At 42.6% G+C, this 19,031-nt stretch overlaps 1 protein-coding gene and 1 non-coding gene across 4 annotated transcripts in view; one reads left to right on the top strand and one right to left on the bottom strand.

Moving 5' to 3' along the window:
• Window positions 1-19,031, top strand: part of SLC25A13 (solute carrier family 25 member 13) — a 232,817-nt gene that overhangs the window by 20,027 nt on the left and 193,759 nt on the right. For 2 of the 3 annotated variants that reach the window (XM_040260484.1, XM_040260483.1), the window contains exon 2: window positions 15,046-15,099. In XM_040260484.1, coding sequence (XP_040116418.1) covers window positions 15,046-15,099 — 54 coding nt within the window. Of the gene's footprint in view, window positions 1-11,267; window positions 11,355-15,045; window positions 15,100-19,031 lie in introns of those variants that run through there. The other variant, XM_040260485.1, reaches the window with a different exon arrangement.
• LOC120878287 lies at window positions 8,577-8,711 on the bottom strand. Its single transcript, XR_005724496.1, has one exon. It is a non-coding gene; the product is annotated as a small nucleolar RNA SNORA70 (small nucleolar RNA).

Genomic DNA, 19,031 nt, shown 5'->3' with positions numbered 1-19,031 from the left:
TGAGCGTCTAAGGGAGTTTGGAACCAGAGCACGTGCCCAGGGTCATGTTGGAAGTCCTGGGGGAGGGTAGAGGAGGACTTGCTCCAGTGATATTGTGAACAGTCTTTGAGATGAGTATCCCAGCTATGCAGAGGGTTCCTGTTGGTTTTCTTTTCCCTTCTTCCTGGATTCTTGACTATTCTTCAATTATATGATGCTGATATGCAGCAGAAATTTGAACAGGTAAGGTATTATTTAGTGAAAGCAACTTTCTATTGTCCTGTGATTTGCTGCTTTCTCTTCCTCTGCATTTATTAAGTTAGCTGTTCTCTCCCAGAAGCCATTTTAACTTTCTGTGGCATTATCTGGGCTCCGGCAACCTGTGATCTCCTAAGTAGAACCTTTCAGCACTTTATAAATATGTCATATACTTTTTATATTCCTTTGTTCCCCATCAGAACATACATCCCAGTCTTCAGAACAGCACAATCAGTTTTATTCATTTAAGGAGCAGTAGTCATTTGACACTTGCTAATATGTAACAAATTATATTGGGAGTGGTAATTACAACTGCAGCTGGTTCCTAATTATACTGTAACCTTGATGCTTTAAAAAAAAACTTGAGACTGAGTTCAGCATATAATACTGAGAATAATATTCTGCATTAGGTAAATGTACCATCTACCTAACCATGGGTGTTTATGTATCATAATGCCAAATCAAAAAGACTTTATTTTAAGTTGCTTTCAGCTACAGTATTGTCTAGTAGCACCATTCGCAAGGAAAGCTTAAGGACCCCTCTTTGATCGCCAGATTCTTGGCACATCCTCCAGGTATTACTAGTATACTTAGTGTGAACCGACCTGGTCTCTAGGGTCATTATTGCTTTGTGATTTGCTACCACTCATTTGAGACTAAGTATCTTGAAATGCCACAGCCTCCTCATCTGGAGACTGGGGATATTTTGTTTGTTTGAGCTTTTTACCAATTAACACTGCTGTGATAGTTTCAGGTGGACAGCAAAGGGACTCAGCCATGCATACACATGTATCCATTCTCCCCCAAGCTCCTGTCCCATTCTGGCTGCCACATGACATTGAGCAGAGTTCCATGTGCTGTACAATAGATCCTTGTTGGTTATCCATTTTAAATATACAAGTGTGTACATGTCCATCCCAAACTCCCTAACTGTCCCTTCCCCCGGACAACCGTAAGTTTGTTTTCTGTGAGTGAAGACTGGGGCTATTAATGGTTCTTCACTTTAGATAGTTTTGGTGATATTTAAGTGAGATCAGGCATAAAGATCAGGCGTACAGCCTTTAGGACATGCCTAGCCTAGAGTTAAAGTGAAAGTGAAGTCACTCAGTCGTGTCCAACTCTTTGTGACTCCATGGACTGTAGCCTACCAGGCTCCTCGGTCCATGGGATTTTCCAGGCAAGAGTACTGGAGTGGGTTGCCATTTCCTTCTCCAGGGGATCTTCCCGACCCAGGGATCGAACCCTGGTCTCCTGCATTGTAGGCAGACGCTTTACCATCTGAGCCACCAGAGAAGTTAGAGTTAAGCCTAGAGTTAAGGGCCCAGTAAGTTAGTTGGTCAGTGTTAATTGCTGTAATCCAGTGATAAACAACCCAGTCCAAGACTTTACCTCCACCACCCCTGACTCCAGCAGTTATGGTCTTAGTTCTGCCATCAACCTTAATTCGTGGAACCATGTATCATCACACGCTTTGTACCAGCCACTTGCTGACAAATTTGTCATCGCCCCCCTCTGCTGCCCCCGGAGGGGTAGGGTCTCTGCTTACTGGGCGTTGTCCCCTTCATTCCTAGCGCTGGGCCTGGTACATGGCAGGCTTCCCATAGGTGCTCGTCTTTTCTTGCATGAGCAAGTGGAGCAGCACTGTCTCAGGCAGTGGTTAGTTTTGCTCCCAGGGGAAAACCTGGTAACATCTGGAGACTACTGGTTGTCACGTCTGGGAGAAGGGGTTGCTACTGGCTTCTAATGATTAGAGGCCAGGGATGTTGCTCAGCATCCTACGATGCACCAGACCCTCCTCCAAAATGAAGAATGATCCGACCCACCCTTGACTGCTTAGGTTGTGGATCTGTGGGAAAGGCATGGGGCTTGGGGCCCATCAACTGTTTGTTTGCAGTTTTCTTAACTGTAAAATAAAAGAATCCAACCTACTTCAAGGAGACTTTGAAAAGAAAGGGGGTTTATACAGATATGTGCCTAGTGACTCTGCCTGATTCCTTTCACTTTGATAGTGCCTGGCCACCCATGATCTTTTTAAAAAATAGACATTAGTATTATTACTGTTATTCTTATTTTGGAGCAGTTTTACGTTCATAGCAAAGTTTGAAGAAAGGTTCAGAGATTTTCTATATACCTCCTGCCCCCACGCATGCATAACCTCTCCTCTTTTATTGTCATCCCCCATCAGAGTGGTACACTTGTTACAGTTGGTGGGCCTGCACTGACACACCCTTTTCCCTCAAAGTCTGTGGTTTACATTAGAGTTGACTCTTGATGTTGAACAGTCCTTGAACAAATTTTGTAATGATATGTATCCTTCATTATAGTGTCACACAGAGTCTTTCCATCGCTCTGAGAGTCTGTGCTCTGCCTATTTCCCTCCCCTGTTTCTCAACCCTGGTGACGAAACTGCTGATCTTTCTATGGTCTCCACAGTTCGAGAATGTCGTGCAGTTGGAATCATACATATGTAGCCTTTTCAGACTGGCTTCTGTCACTTAGTAATGTGCATTTAAGTTTTGTTCATGTTTTGATAGCTCATTTTTAAATGCTTAATGCCTCTTGATGAAGGTGAAAGAGGAGAGTGAAAAAGTTGGCTTAAAGCTCAACATTCAGAAAACGAAGATCATGGCATCCGCTCCCATCACTTCATGGGAAATAGATGGGGGAACAGTGGAAACCGTGTCAGACTTTATTTTCTGGGGCTCCAAAATCACTGCAGATGGTGACTTCAGCCATGAAATTAAAAGACACTTACTCCTTGGAAGGAAAGTTATGACCAACCTAGGTAGCATATTGAAAAGCAGAGACATTACTTTGCCAACAAAGGTCCATCTAGTCAAGGCTGTGGTTTTTCCAGTGGTCATGTATGGATGTGAGAGTTGGACTGTGAAGAAAGCTGAGCGCCGAAGAATTGATGCTTTTGAACTGTGGTGTTGGAGAAGACTCTTGAGAGTCCCTTGGACTGCAAGGAGATCCAACCAGTCCATTCTGAAGGAGATCAGTCCTGGGTGTTCATTGGAAGGAATGATGCTAAAGCTGAAACTCCAGTACTTTGGCCACCTCATGCGAAGAGTTGACTCATTGGAAAAGACTCTGATGCTGGGAGGGATTGGGGGCAGGAGAAGGGGAGACAGAGGATGAGATGGCTGGATGGCATCACTGACTTGATGGACATGAGTTTGGGTGAACTCCGGGAGTTGGTGATGGACAGGGAGGCCTGGCGTGCTGCAATTCATGGGGTCGCAAAGAGTCGGACACGACTGAGCCACTGAACTGAACTGAACTGAATGATATTCTATTATCTGGATTATCCATTCACTGAGTGAAAACCATCTTGGTTGCTTCCAACTTTTGACAATTACAAATAGAGGTGCTGTAAACATCCATCCATTCAGGTATTTGCGTGGATATAGTTTTCAACACGTTTGGGTGAATACTAAGCAGCATGAATGCTGGCTCATGTGTTAAGAGTATGTTAGTTTTGTAAGAAACCTGCAGTCTGTCTTCCAAAGTCGCTGTGCCATTTTGCATTCTTGTTAGCAAACAGTGAGAGTTCCTTTTGCTGAACATCTTCACCAGTGTTTGGTGTTGTCAGTGTCCCAGATTTTGGCCATTCTAGTTGGTATACAGTGGCATTTCCTTGTTTTAATTTGTGTTTTCCTGATGACAGACGATGTGGCGCATCTTTTCATATGCTTATTTGCTGTCTATATATCTTCTTTGGTAAGGTGTCTGTTAAGGTCTTTGGCCCATATTTTGACCTTAATTGAGTTGTTTGTTTCCTTGTTGTTGAGTTTTGAGACTTCTTTATGTATTTTGGGTAACAGTTCTTTATTAACTATTCTTGTGTAAATACTTTATCCCAGTGTTCGCTTATCTTTACAGTCTCTTGACAGTGTCTTTCACAGGGCAGAAACATCTCCTTTAATGAAGTCCAGCTTATGGATAATGCCTTTGGTGTGATATCCAAAAAATCATCCTCAAATGCCAAGATCATCTAAGTTTTCTCCTGTGTTATCTGTGAAGAAGGCTGAGTGCCAAAGAATTGATGCTTTTGAACTGTGGTGTTGGAGAAGACTCTTGAGAGTCCCTTGGACTGCAAGGAGATCCAACCAGTCCATTCTGAAGGAGATCAACCCTGGGATTTCTTTGGAAGGAATGATGCTAAAGCTGAAACTCCAGTACTTTGGCCACCTCATGCAAAGAGTTGACTCATTGGAAGAGACTCTGATGCTGGGAGGGATTGGGGGCAGGAGGAGAAGGGGACGACAGAGGATGAGATGGCTGGATGGCATCACTGACTCGATGGATGTGAGTCTGAGTGAACTCCGGGAGATGGTGATGGACAGGAAGGCCTGGCGTGCTGCAGTTCATGGGGTGGCAAAGAGTCGGACACGACTGAGCGACTGAACTGACTGAACTATCTTCTAAGAATTTTGCATTTAGGTCTATGATCCATTTTGAGTTAATTTTTGTTAAGGGTGTAAGGTCTGTGTCTAGAATCATTTTTTTGCAGGCAGATGTTGTTTTTGTTAAGTTGCTAAGTTGTGTCCGACTCTTTGCTACCCCATGAACTGCACCACATCAGGCTTTCCTGTCCTCCACTATCTCCTGGAGTTTGCTCAAACTCATGTCTTGAGTCGGAGATGCTATCTAACCATCTAATCCTCTGCTGCCCTCTTCTTCTTTTGCCTTCGTTCTTTCCCAGCATCAGGGTCTTTTCCAGTAAGTCAGCTCTTTGCATCAGGTGGCCAAAGTATTGGCGTTTCAGCTTCAGCATCAGTCCTTCCAATGAATATTCAGGACTGATTTTTTTTTTTAAGGTTGACTGAGGAGTCTTCTCTAGCATCAGTTCTTCAATACGCAGCCTTCTTTATGGCCAAACTCTCAAATCCATACATGACTATTGGAAAAACCATAGCTTTTGACTGTATGGATCTTTGTCAGCAAAGTAATGTCTCTTCTGTCTAGTCTTGTCATAGCTTTTCTTCTAAGGAGCAAATGTCTTTTAATTTCATGAATGCATGTGGATGTACAGCACCACTTGTTGAAGAGACTATCTTTGATCCTTTGTAAAGATTAGTTGACTTTATTTGTGAAGGTCTACTTCTAGGCGGACTTCCCTTGTGGCTCAGCTGGTAAAGAATCTTCCTGCAGTGTGGGAGACCTGGGTTTGATCTCTGGGTTGGAAGATCCCCTAGAGAAGGGATAGGCTACCCACTCCAGTATTCTGGCCTGGAGAATTCTGTGGACTGTGTAGTCCATGGGGTCCAAAAGAGTCTGGCACGACTGAGCGAGTTTCACTTTCACTTTTCTTTTTCATTTCTAGGCTTTCTATTCTGTTAGATTTAGAATTGTTATGTCTTTTTGGAAAATTGACCCTGCTGTCATTATATACTGTCTCTCTTTATCCCTGTTAACTTTCCTTGCTTTAAAGCGGGCTCTGCCTGAAAGTAATATAGCTACTCTGCTCTCTTTTGATTAGTGTGTTCATGGTATGTCTTTCTCGGTTCGTTTACTGTTAATCTATATGTGTCTTTTTTTTTGTAGATGGCATATAGCTGGGTCTTATTTTTTGCTGCATGGTAACAGTCTCTGACTTTCAATTAATTGGTACATTGATGTTTAAGGTGATTTTGGTTATTCTCCTTGGTGGCCTCTAATCTTTGTGTATCTCTGGTTTGGTGTCTGACTTCGATTGAGTGGAAATTCTGCATCATTGTTACTTCAAATATTCCTTCTCGTCCCCTCTTCTCCTCTGGTATTCGCATTACATGTATATGACACTTTTTTGTAGATGTCCCACGGACTTGGATATTTAGTTCTGTTTTTGTTTGTTTGTTTTCAGTCTTTTTTTTCCCTTCGGTTTCCAGTTTTGGAGGTTTCTATTGACATATTATCAGAATATTCTTTCTTTCTTAGAATTTCCATTTTTCTACTTACATCACTGTTCTGCTCTTGCATGCTGTCTACCTTATCTATCAGAACCCTTAACATGTTAATAATCATGAAGTGAAGTCGTTCAGTCGTGTCCAACTCTCTGCGACCCCATGGGGTGTAGCTTATCAGGCTCCTCCGTCCATGGGATTTTCCAGGCAAGAGTGCTGGAGTGGATTGCCATTTCCTTCTCCAAGGGATCTTCCCGACCCAGGAATCAAACCCAGGTCTCCTGCATTGCAGGCAGATGCTTTACCGTCTGAGCCACCAGGGAAGGTTAATAATCATAGTTGTTTTAAGTTCCTAGTCTGATAATCTCAACATTCCTGCCATATTTGAATCTGGTTTTAATGCTCACCTTGTCTTTTCAGATTGTGCTGTTTTGCCTTTTGGTATTTTTTGTGATTTTTTTGCTTGATATCCAGACGTGATGTACTGGATAAAAGGAATGGCGGTAACTGGTCCTTTGGTATTGTGAGGGTAGGGTATAGAGGGAAAAGAAATGTTCTGCAGTCCTGTGACCAGGTCCCAGTTCAGTAGAGAGCCCACGTCCCTGGACAGTGTACTTCACAAGTGTTTCTCAGTTCCTCTTCCCCCTCAGGTGGGAGAGGATGGCTGAAGGTGGCTGGCGTTGGGTATTGCCTTTCCTCTGGTTAACTGGCTCTGGTAATACTCCTGCAGGTTAGGTGCCTATGAAATGATTTCTTCTGAAGCACAGCTGGGTGCTCTTGTGCATTTCAGCTTGGTTCCTTTTCCTTCCCTCCTACTGAAAGTGCCAGGTAGTCTTTCTCTGGTAGTCACTGAGAGCCAAGTTGAGCTCCAGGAGGTAAAACTCACAAAAGTGTGGAGAATCCATGATGTCCAGGTCCACCTAGAGTTTTGCCAGGTCTTTTCTTGTCCACACTGAGCCTCCAGCAGTTGTCCCTCTGCAGCTCAGAATTACCCACTGTCAACACTGGTTCCTGCAGAGGTTTCAGAGGATAGGTTTCAGCTCTGATAAGTTGTGATTTTCTGGTTCTGCCTTTCTGTCTCCATTTTGGGGGGCAGTGGTTTGGGAGTAGTTGATTTTTCAGCATTTAGGCTTTTTACTTGTTTTTATGATGGACTGACCATTTCTAAGCCCCTTGAATGCTGGACTGGAAACTAGACATCTCCCCATCATCTTTTGATTACCTTTCCTATTTTGGAGGAAATCCCCACATTACGAGGTCTGCCTGCCAGAACATGAGTCAGAACTTGGTTCTCATCTTTCCCTGCAGCCAGGGCACAAACATGTGATCTGGCTTTGCCGAGTGGACACTCAGTGTGGGTTTGATGTGGAAGAGGGCAGGCAGCTCGAGGGGTAAAGAATCAGCCTGTCAGTGCAGGAGACATGGGTTCGATTCCTGGATCAGGAACACCCTCTGGAGGAGGAAATGGCTACCCATCCAGTATTCTTGCCTGGAAAATCCCATGGATAGAGGGGCCCAGAAAGCTATAGTCCATGGGGTCACAGCGAGTCTGACATGACTGAACATACACAAACACACACAGAACAGCTTGTGTGTGAAGCTGCCGTTTCAGCTGACCTAACAGTCAGCCTAGGCAACCTGCTTTTGTTGTGGGTTTCTCACCTCAGATCCTGGGATAGTTTGAAGCATCATTGGTGGCCCCCTTAGCCTCAAGCTGATTGATTCTGCAGGCTTCCTAACAAGACAGTGATCATCCAATAGAATTTAAATCTTCTCCTTAGCTTTTCATTTTTTGTTGCTTATTTCTAAGTTGAATACACGTTGGACCTATTTCCTCATCTTCCATTCTTATTTGGGATTAGAAATAGATAGCTGTGTTTTTGGCTTGTATTTGTTAACAGTAGCTGTTAATCACTACCAGCATTATGTATTACTCTGTAATTCACAGAGCACTTTTTCTTCATCCTAGTTAATCCTTAAGATAACTTTATGAAATAGATAAGTAAATTTTGACATTTTGCTCTATTTTTTTTTTGGACAGGGAAGTAGGATTTATTGGTAGGCATGAGTAAGGAGGGAACAGTGCCAATGCTGTCGTGCGTGCAGGCTCACCATTTGTTCAGAGGGCCACGGTTCGGGATGTATCTGGCCCCAAAGCTGTCCAGGATGAGCTGCTTTTCTGCCACCATGTTTTCACATTCACCCGCATTAAATTGAGTGAATCCCCACTTCTTGGAGATGTGGATCTTCTGGTGGCCAGGGAACTTGAACTTGGTCCTGCAGATGGCCCCAATCACAGGCTCCTTGTTCTGCACCTTGGTGCAGATGGACATTAAGACTTGGCCAGTGTGGACCCTGGCCACTGCCCTGGGGCTTTCCAAAGAAAGCAGGCATACATGTCTGGAGCCTAAACTGGGGACAGCATGCCAGCTGTGAGTGTGCACTGGAAAGGGTTTTCTCCAAGGCCCCTTAGGGCAGCCTCTGCAGGCGACAGGCTGTGTACACTGCTGAGGAGGCTACTATTTGCAGCCACTGCACACGGGGCCACTCTGGGGAAAAGAACATAGTCAAATTAATCGGCTGCAAAGCATTTTGCCCTTTTTATAGATGAGGAAACTAAAACTTGGAGATGCGAACTGACTTGTCCAAGATCACCAAGTTAGCAACATACTGAAACCCCACACTTGGTGATGTTTGCTTATGACACGATGAGCAAGCAATGCTTTCTCCATAAGGAGTTGAAAATATAAAGAGACGAATGTCTATTTCAGAGGAGACTTATACTGTCTCTTGTCAAATTTTTAGTCTTGGGAACTTTTACTGGAATGTTAGCTTTAGCTTAATAATAATAAAATCTAAAATTAGAGTGTTTAAAGTTATTTTGGCATAGCAGCACCCACAGCTAAAACACTGCCATTCATTTCTTAATTGCTGTACTCTGCTTCTTCATACAGAAACTTAATGTTGATGGCTTTATCATTGTCTAATGTTTGTCTACAACCCATTTCGTAAACTACTGAATCCTTCTGATAAAATATTTCCACATCCCTGAAATAACCCACTTGCGTAGTTACCCAGTGGGTTAACATTTGTGGTGTCTGCTGCTTTATAAGTCAACTGTTGAGTGACTTGAACATTTGAGGGTTGACTACACAGAAAGGTTGTGGTTTGAATACTGCTTAACATGATATCTTGTTTGTATATTAATTTCAGTAACTTTTTATAGTTGCTACTCTTCATTTATTAGACCATAGGGGAACTGTAGGATGAGGAATCAGTGATTCAGTGAAGTCGATGAAAACTTCTTTTTCTTAAACATGATGAGATACTTCATTTTTATCCCTCTTGAGTGAATGGTGACTGTGGTTTTGGGGAATTTCAAACTTTCTTTTACAGCTTCTGATTGTATCAGTCACGGTTCACTTGCAGAGAACAGAATCCACTCTAGCTGGTTTAAGCAGAGGGAAATTTATTACCAAGTGTTAAATGGCTTATGGAATTTGTTGGAAAGGTGAAGAAACAAACTTCAGGTTGAGCTCTTAGGAGTGACTTGCAGAGCCTCACTGCAGAGCAGGCCACCAGGGGAGCATTTGCCTTTTGTGCAGTCATGAAGCTACCCACCAAACCGGGAGTGTTTCAGAACCATACTGCCGCTGACATGGCAGGAGGAAAACTAGACACTTCCATGTGCCACAGGAAGATCAGCCAATTCCAAGGATGATGCTTGCTGGCAGAAACAGCAAAGGCATGGCCCCTACCTTCCAAATCTTCACTTTCCAAAACTTTGTCTCCCACACCTTACTTAGCTTCGTCTGATTGACGGCACCTAGGCCACATAGCTGCAAGGGATTCTGGGAAATGTAGTTTAACCTTCCAGTCTCTGCAGTATAGGAAGATACGTGGGAAGAAAGGGTAGCCCCAGCTTGAGTTATTAGGTCGCACCCAGTAGTGCTTTCCATGAGATTCAGGACCACCCACTACGAGGTTTCTCCCACCTCTCCGTTTTCTGCTTGTGAATGCACGCAGACAAGCATGCATGTGCTTACACACACAGAGTAGCTTTCGATGAGCTGCCTCTCTGTTTTCACTTCATATCTAAAGTAAACAATTACTTCATGACAGTAGAATTTTCAGTGTAAGTCTGAGCTTGTCTTGCCTTTCAGACCTTTCAGGTTTGGTAGGGTGATGGAAGAACTTTTGCTGAGTGAGACAGCAAGCTGAATAAGGTCTGGCGTCCTGGGTTCTAACCCAGTGGTTCTCAGCCTGGTCCATCACCATCTCGTGGTGAAGCTTTAAAGGTACTCATTCCAGAGATTCTAATTCAGTTGGACTTTGCCATCTAATTTGATCAGCCTGCGGATTGATGAAACCCTGAAGCCCTGAGGCAATGCAAACATGCAGCCAGGGCAGTGGATCTCAAGCCCAGTCAGACAGGATTTTACGTTAACTACAACTGTGGTTCTCACACTTTGAAGTGAAGTTGCTCAGTTGTGTCCAACTCTTTACGATCCCATGGACTGTAGTCTACCGGGCTTCTCTGTCCATGGGATTTTCCAGGCAAGAGTACTGGAGTGCGTTGCCATTTCCTTCTCCAGGGGATTTTCCTGACCCAAGGGTCGAACCCAGGTCTCCTGCATTGCAGGCAGACGCTTTACCCTCTGAGCCTACAGGCATCAGAATCACCTGGCTGCTGCTGCTAAGTCGCTTCAGTCGTGTCCGACTCTGTGCAACCCCATAGACGGCAGCCGGCCAGGCTCCCCCATCCCTGGGATTCTCCAGGCAAGAATACTGGCGTGGGTTGCCATTTCTTTCTCCAATGCATGAAAGTGAAAAGTGAAATTGAAGTCGCTCAGTCGTGTCCAACTCTTAGTGACCCCGTGGACTGCAGCCCACCAGGCTCCTGTCCATGGGATTTTCCAGGCAAGAGTACTGGAGTGGGGTGCCATTGCCTTCACCGAAATCACCTGGAGGACTTGTTAAACCATAGATTGCTTGATCCTGCCCCCAGAGTTTCTGATTTGGTAGATTTGGGGCAGAGTGTGAGAATTTGCATTGGCCTAACAAGAGCTGCCTGTTTTCCTTGTAAAATTTAATTTCTACTCACCTGGATGTTCTTCTTTAAGAACATGTTCAGAGCTCCTGCTTAGTTTCTGACCTTTACTGGAGCAGGGGACACGAGGAGTAAGGTGTCTACGAGATCATGGTCTTACGTGGCTCGCGCTTCCCAGTGTAAGAAGAGAGCTTTTCTGCATGTTTTCTTCTTCAAATTAATATCCCTGATTTTTTTGTAGGTTAAGTTTGTTCCCTCTCAACACCCCTGGTTAGACTTAGAAACTATTTTAAGTGCACAGTTCTGTACCTCTGCACTTGCAATGAGCCCTCAACTGAGTCTTGATTCCAGTGTAAGAAAGCCAGTTTAAATAATACTCCTACACGTAGAAAAATCTTTTCCAGTGTCTTCCTCTGTTTGGCTGCTGTAACTCATATTAAAACGAAAATGAATTTATTTGTCCTCAAAAGTATCTTTCTGGGTTTCCTTGCCATGCGTCCCACTGCCCGCTTTTTAAAACCAGTCCTTCAAGCTATATTATTGTTGGCTGTTTTTTTTTGTGTGTGTATTTGGAATGTACCTAGCCAGTATATGTGTTTTGCAAATGCTATTGATAACCTATTTAAACTGTTATTTATAATGTTTGTCTTGTCAAAAATGTTAACATATTCAATGATCCTCAGATTTTGCGGAACATACTTTATGGAACATACCTTGGGGGAATTGACCTGAAATTTCTATACTGTCATTAACAAAGATAAAGGTCTCCCAGTTTATGGGAAAAAAGAAAATGCATAGTCTCCATTTTTAACCACCCCCTGACCTGCTCTCTTCCTTAACCTCCACTTGGTGTGAATGTTATGTGGTTGTGTATAAAATTATTAAGTAGCAAATGCTGATATTTCATAGTCATCTGTCAAGAATCCTTTTTCTTCTTGGTGATTTACTCCCTAGCAATGTTTGAAAATTACTTTATTTAAAACTTTTGATGTAAAAACTTTGTTTTAATGGTGGCATCTATTCTTATAAATGCAAATTCAGAATAGTAATGATAAAGCAAATCAGGCAACTAGGTACTAAGAATAATAGCTGTAAATGCTGTTGCTGCTAAGTCACTTCAGTCGTGTCCGACTCTGTGCGACCCCATAGACGGCAGCCCACCAGGCTCCCCCATCCCTGGGATTCTCCAGGCAAGAACACTGGAGCGGGTTGCCATTTCCTTCTCCCAACAGCTGTATATATTTACATGCTATTCGTATTTGAGAAATATATACTTGTATATAAAACAATGAAAATTAGCCTTTGGAGATAAACCTAAAGTTTGAGAATCTTCTAAAGCCTAATGAACTAAGGCTTGTCAGATGATGCAACGTGAGCTTGCCTGAACAGGTGTTCTGAGTTGGCTTAAAACGGGAGGGTCACACAGCTAGTGAGTTGAGAGCTCAGGTTTGCGCCCCACAGTCAAGGGCAGTCTGATACTGGAACATGTTCTTAATCATAGCACTGGATGGACACTACAAACTGGTGGTACTAGGAGAAACTGGGAGAGTCTTGGTTTTTAGGCATGTGCTATTTTATATTAGGGGTAACATAAGCTACGGTCAATTTAAAGCTGCCTACGATGTGACTCAGTGAGAAGACCAGCGCAGTAAGGGGATGGAAGCTTTGGAACTTGACCTCCGATCAGAAAACACTCAGAAATGTCAGCAAAAATTGTTGCTAAATCTGACTTTCGGGGAAATAAGTGACCCTTTCTGAGTCTTGGTTTCCCCTTTTGTCAAATGAGAGCAATAATATGCTCTGTCTGAGTCTCAGGTCTGCCATGAGGATCCAGTGACGTCATAGTCCTGCTCTGAAAACTTGTCAGTGTGCTGTACACATTAGGTGACATGGCTTAGATGCTTTGGGCCGCCATATGGATAGGTTTCTTGCATGCCCTCTGCCCTGGGAGAGGTACAGGCTGAAAGCTTTCTTTCTCTCACAGAGGTATAGTCCTGGCGGTGAGCAATGACTGCATTCTGGAATCAGTAAGGAGAAGAATGCTGTGGGAGTCAGGGCGGGGGGCGTTCACTCTGAAATAGCATTGCCCAGGGAAGGCTTTATGAAGTGTGTGTGGCAGAGTGAATTAATTTGATTTTAAAGGATGTGTTACTCAGATGGAGGAAGAATAGTTCACTTTGTGGAAACTTACCTTTGCTTTTAAAAGGAAACCCAGTTAAGTGCTGAGGGTCACCATATGCCTTTTAAAAAAATGTTGCTTATGGTCTTGAGATGTAGAACTTGGTGGGAGTGTCTTTTCTTGAAGAAGAAGAAGATGGAAACTTCTCATGCTGTCCCATCTCCAGTAGTGTTTATCCTTCCCGCCTTTCTCAGAATATAGGCCCACATGGAGGGGATCTTGTGAGACTCTCAGCAGCACTATCATCTGTCTTCAGTTGGCTTTGCAGTCGACTTTTATATTTTTTTTTTTCTCTTTAATTGAATAGCAGAGAACACTCAGTGATTGAGGATTTTAAAAAGATGACAAATTCTTATGGATAAAAATAGCATTGGTGGTTACAAGTACTCAGCAGAAGTTAGGAGTTATCAGTCTTGGTTTGGGAAACAAGGTGTCCAACTAACTGGTTTCAGGAAAACTACCTCTCCTATTCCAACAATTAGTTAATAAAATTATTCCTGACAGTGGCGGGCCAAGGAGCTCAGGCAGTTACATATTTCAAGACAGAGAACCCATTGTCCAAAGATCCCAGGAGAGCCTTTGCAAACACACCGAAGGGATTTAGAACAATTTGCATAAATCTCCCCATGGATGGCGACATGGCTCCAGTATTGGGGTGGTTCCAGGAACCCCTCCTTGGCTGTATCATGGGGTGATGCTGTGCTTGGGGAGAGTTCAGTCTCATGACGGTTTCTGCCAGCAGGATTGGGTGATGGGACGCTGAATAAGCCCACTGTTTGGTTCCACATAAGGACTCTTTTGTGTTGGCCTGGGGCAGCCATGTTCAAGTTTGTCTTCTCTTTCCCCAGTGATGTTTTTGGACTTTGTGGGCTGGAGAATTAAGCACAACACCTATTCTGAGCTAATCTGTCAAACTTTGCTCTTGAAAGGTAACCATAGCCCCTTGTATTCCAGAACGTGGTAAATAATAATCAAACATTTGGAGACTTATGGTTTCTTTCTCTTTTTTTCATTGAAATACAGTTGATTTACAGTATTAGTTTCAGGTGTGCAACATTGTTCAATATTTTTATGGATTATATTCTATTTAAAGTTATTAGAAAACAATGGTTGTATTTCCCAATGCTGTACAATTGGAGACTTCTGGATTTTTTTATAAAGTTGGGGAGAGGAGGATACTGCTGGACATGACCAGATTGCTGGGTGTTCATGCCTGTCCATTGTGGAGCCATGGGAATTAATTGCCTTCAGTCTCTGAATATTATTTGCTTTGCTCACTAACCTCTCTAAAAACTACGTTTTCTTGCATACTTAACAAGTTGTACTTTAATATTTAATATTCCCCTGTGAAAGGGTTTGGGTCACTCTGGATTACAGTTTAAAATGCCAGGTGGTTGCAAGTCTGTTTTAACTTTTCTTTTTTTCTTATTCGTTTTGGAAAAAAATGATGTATATTAAACACTGCATATTAGGAGCTTTTGTTTCTTGTATGGAATGTTATCATTTTAGAAGCCTCGTAAGAAGTCTAATTTAAAATCCAGAGAGTAGTTTAAGCACTGGGTAAATTTAGTGCTTTAAGTGCAGAAATTAAATTCACTGATTTCTAACCTGGAGTTTATTTTCTTTCAGTCTGCGAGCTTGATTTCTCAGCTTTGTTCTAATAATATAAACATTTTTATGTTTATTTATAGGTGGCTTTAACCAAGAGAGCAGATCCAGCTGAACTTAAAACAATATTTTTGAAGGTCAGTATAAAGGAATCTGTTTTGTTTCTTATTTGTGTTGTACAATTTTTAAAGATTATTTTCAAGCAGCTCTCTATTTCGTTGTTAATAACATCCCCAGAAGTACCTTTACTTAAGACTTGTAAAAGAGATCGATTTTGTATCTGCCTTTTAAAATGTATCACATACTTGTAGGCTACTGTCTGTGATGGCTGCATGGTTTACATTTTACTTTGTTGCCTCACATGATGTTCAGTACCGAAAAGGAGTTGTTGAGTTTAGTCTCACAACCCATTGACCTTTCCAAGATCGTCCTGTGCAGCAGAAGATACTAAAGCTTTCCGTCCTAAGTTTAAAGCTCTTTGTAAACACCTTTCTTCATCTTTCATTCATTCAGAATGGACAACCCTGGTCTCTCCTGAGCAGAACATTGCTGATGTTACCATCATCATATCATTTAACTTCAGCTGTGATGCCCTTGAGGCGGCCTCAGTACGAGTAACAATAGATACTACATCACACTATACAAGTTTATTTCCTTCGTTTCTTATATTTTCACTTACTTTGTGATATTGAGCACTGAGTGACTAATACTCTAATAATAAAGTCTGCCTCAGGTCCCAGATACTGAACCACTTTTGAGGTTATCTAACTGGCAATAAAAGTACTCAAAAGAAGAAAGGCCATTTTTGTAAAGATAATTTTAAAAAGTACATATGTAGGCCTTTTCTAAACATGGTCAGAAGGTAGGTGTGCTGTATTTAAAGAGAACCCAAGGCTTCAAGTGAGAAACTTGTTCTGCTGCTGTGTATATATGGCTCAGGAAGTTATTAATTCTGCTAGCGTCACTTTCTGTATCAAAATGTGTTACTGTTAAAAATTGAGGAATCAGGGAATTTGAATACTGATAGGATTATTTGATATTAAGTAATTATTAATTAATTTTTAGGCTAGGTAATAGTAGTCTGAATATGGAAACTTATAAAGAGTTTTTTAGAGAGGTACACTGAAGTATTTACAGGTGAGATTATGATATCTGAGATTTGCTTTTAAATAACCCAGTTTTGGTGGTATAGGAAAAATAGGCAGTATGATAATTTTTTGCAGTTGGAAAATGGAATATTGGATTTACTATACTGTTCACTCTACTTTGTGTACATTTGAACATTTACATAATGTTATAAAAAGTTGTAAAGAGTCCATGAAAAACATGTACCTGAAAATGCTGTGTATTAGACATGCATGCACCTGATACACATTAAATATTGATTCAGTAAATGCTTGAAATTAAGTCATTCATAGACACAAAGACTCCAAGAGAAAATAGGTAAAAAATAGGGGGAAAAAAGAATCAATTTGTAAAGTAGACTGGGTTATATATTAGAAGGCAGAGTTCTTTATAAAGCTTGTGTTTTGCCCAGAAAAGGGAAATATGGCCTAGAGACTCTAAGGTGGAAAAGGATTTTGGGTAATGAAAGTCCAGAAAACAGAAACGCATTTGTTTCTCACCTGGTGTCTGCTGCTGCACACGTTGGGCCCCCCATGATGGGGCTGAGGTGTATATGAGGGAGCCATAGATGTTTTTAGGCTGTGTATTTATAAGGTTTTTGTTGTAAAACTCTAATGATGTAATTCTGGAAGACCACTTGCAGAAGAGCCTGCGAGGTGGCTGCTAAAGTGCCTAGAGAGATGGACGAAGCTCATAAAATTGAGTCGGCAGAGTCACGACCATTCTTGGAACTCAGAATCTGTGACCTCTGTTTCCTAAGCCAACAGTAGCTGTGGACATCGGGAAATGGGAACAACTTAGAGGGTCTCAGTAGATGGTGCTTCTTGGATCCTTATTGGTCTTCTTGATGTGATTCAGTGGAAAGGCTCCAGGTAGAAGCTGAGACCGCAGTTTGAGGCCATGTGGTAGCGGATGAGGCTGGGTTAAGAGCCTTCCAGTGGAAGGAGGTATCTTTTCTAGTGGCTGCATCGTAGTCACAGGGGAGTTTTACTGGAGACAAGTGGGATTGGCCAGGGAAACCCAGGGGAGGGCAGGAGTCTCTGCAGAGTTCTGGAGAGTGGCCTATGGGGCTTCTATGTCAGTGGGCCTGAAGGCTGGGGTGGAATCTTTGGGACCAGAAAGGAAGTGCTGTCCTCGCTCGGTGTGGCTGGGACTACGTGGCTTTTGAGTGAGAATTCCAGATGACTTAGAGTCCAATGGGATGATGTGGGGGGAACGGTCTCTGAAGAAAAGAAGTGATCAGCAGTTTCTAGAAGGGATTGTGGATCTGGCAGAGGTTCGGGTGATCTCATCAGGCTTGGGTAGTGTGGTACCAACGCAAATCCACCTTGGCTCAGCACGCTGAGGATCTCTTGTTTACTCTCTACCGCAGACAGTGCTGTGGGGGAAGAATAGGGAGCGAGGCGCCTTTGGGGGCTGTGCCAGGCACGTCTCCAGTGAGCCTGGGCTTTCTTTTTTTTTTTTTTTGCTTAAGTAAATTGTGGTTCATTTATTTATTTATTTAAAAAATTTTTACTTTGTATTAGCGTATAGTTGATTGAGGGGCTTCCCTGGTGGCTCAGCTGTAAAAAATCTTGCAATGCAGAAGATGCAGGTTCAATCCCTGGATGAGGAAGATCTGGCTACCCACTCCAGTATTTGTGCCTGGAGAATCCCTTGGACAGAGGAGTTAGAAAGCTACAGTCCATGGGGGTCACAAAGAGTCGGACTTAGCATGCATAGGTGATTGACAATGAATAACTGAATCACTTTGCTATACACCTGGACTTGTTGTATATGAGGGAGCCATAGATGTTTTTAGGCTGTGTATTTATAAGGTTTTTGTTGTAAAACTCTAATGATGTAATTCTGGAAGACCACTTGCAGAAGAGCCTGCGAGGCGGCTGCTAAAGCGCCTAGAGAGATGGACGAAGCTCATAAAATTGAGTCGGCAGAGTCACGACCATGGGCAGAGTGGAACTTGGCATAAAACATCTCCGGCCTAAGGCGTTTGAATTTTTTTATGCAGGCTGTTTTAGTGACATGTGGTGGTTAATGTTTTGTCTGGATGTAGAAGTCTAGGTGTAGTTCTAAGAATGGATCAGCAGCAAGCACTCTGTAAACCTATTTGGTGATTTTTTTTCTGACATTGTTCCTGACTTTTCTTCTTTATAAATATCCCAGCCTCTCTGTTACACTAGTTAGGTGATTCTCCTATAGCTTCGGGGAGGTGGAGTGAAGCGTCATTGTTCCTTTGAGACCAGATGTGCTGGTAATGGGGTAGCTGAGAGCTGTGGCGAGCAGAGAGACCTAGTGGAACCGGAATAGGTGAGGAAAGAGGGGTCCTTGTTTGTTTGAAAAGAGTTAAAATCAGTTCTTTTTCTGAAGTTGCTTACTGTCAGATGTTGGGGTTATAAAGATGAATTAATTATGGCTCCTGCCCTTAACTATCTCACTGTGTGTGTTTGAGTGTTTAAAAAAAAAATCCACAATATGATTGATATACATTATATAGTACATAACATGGTTGATATGCATTGTATAGTATTAGTTAGCAAGAAGATGATGTGGGGCTAATTACATCTTCCTAGAGAGGGTCATTACAATTGCTGGGCAGTGGTGATCTTTGAGCTGCTGTTTATCAGATGGAGATGGTGGTGGAGGATTGTGGAGCAAAGAAAGACAAAGGAAATATAGTGCAAGCAAAAGCAAAGAACTCCAGGCGTGGAGGTGGCCTGGCTCAGAGAAGCTTGGGAGATGGTACTAGAATGGTGGGCAGAGTGGAACTTGGCATAAAACATCTCCAGCCTAAGGCGTTTGAATTTTTTTATGCAGGCTGTTTTAGTGACATGTGGTGGTTAATGTTTTGTCTGGATGTAGAAGTCTAGGTGTAGTCAGCTTTGTTTCCAGCCTAAGTGTTGGGAACCTAAGTTTTTTTCTCTGCCTGACACTTTCTGTGCTGTTT

Source organism: Oryx dammah, unplaced genomic scaffold (genome assembly GCF_014754425.2).
Source record: "Oryx dammah isolate SB20612 unplaced genomic scaffold, SCBI_Odam_1.1 HiC_scaffold_18, whole genome shotgun sequence".
Classification (NCBI taxonomy): domain Eukaryota; kingdom Metazoa; phylum Chordata; class Mammalia; order Artiodactyla; family Bovidae; genus Oryx; species Oryx dammah.
This window is presented reverse-complemented; position numbering and strand designations above follow the sequence as displayed.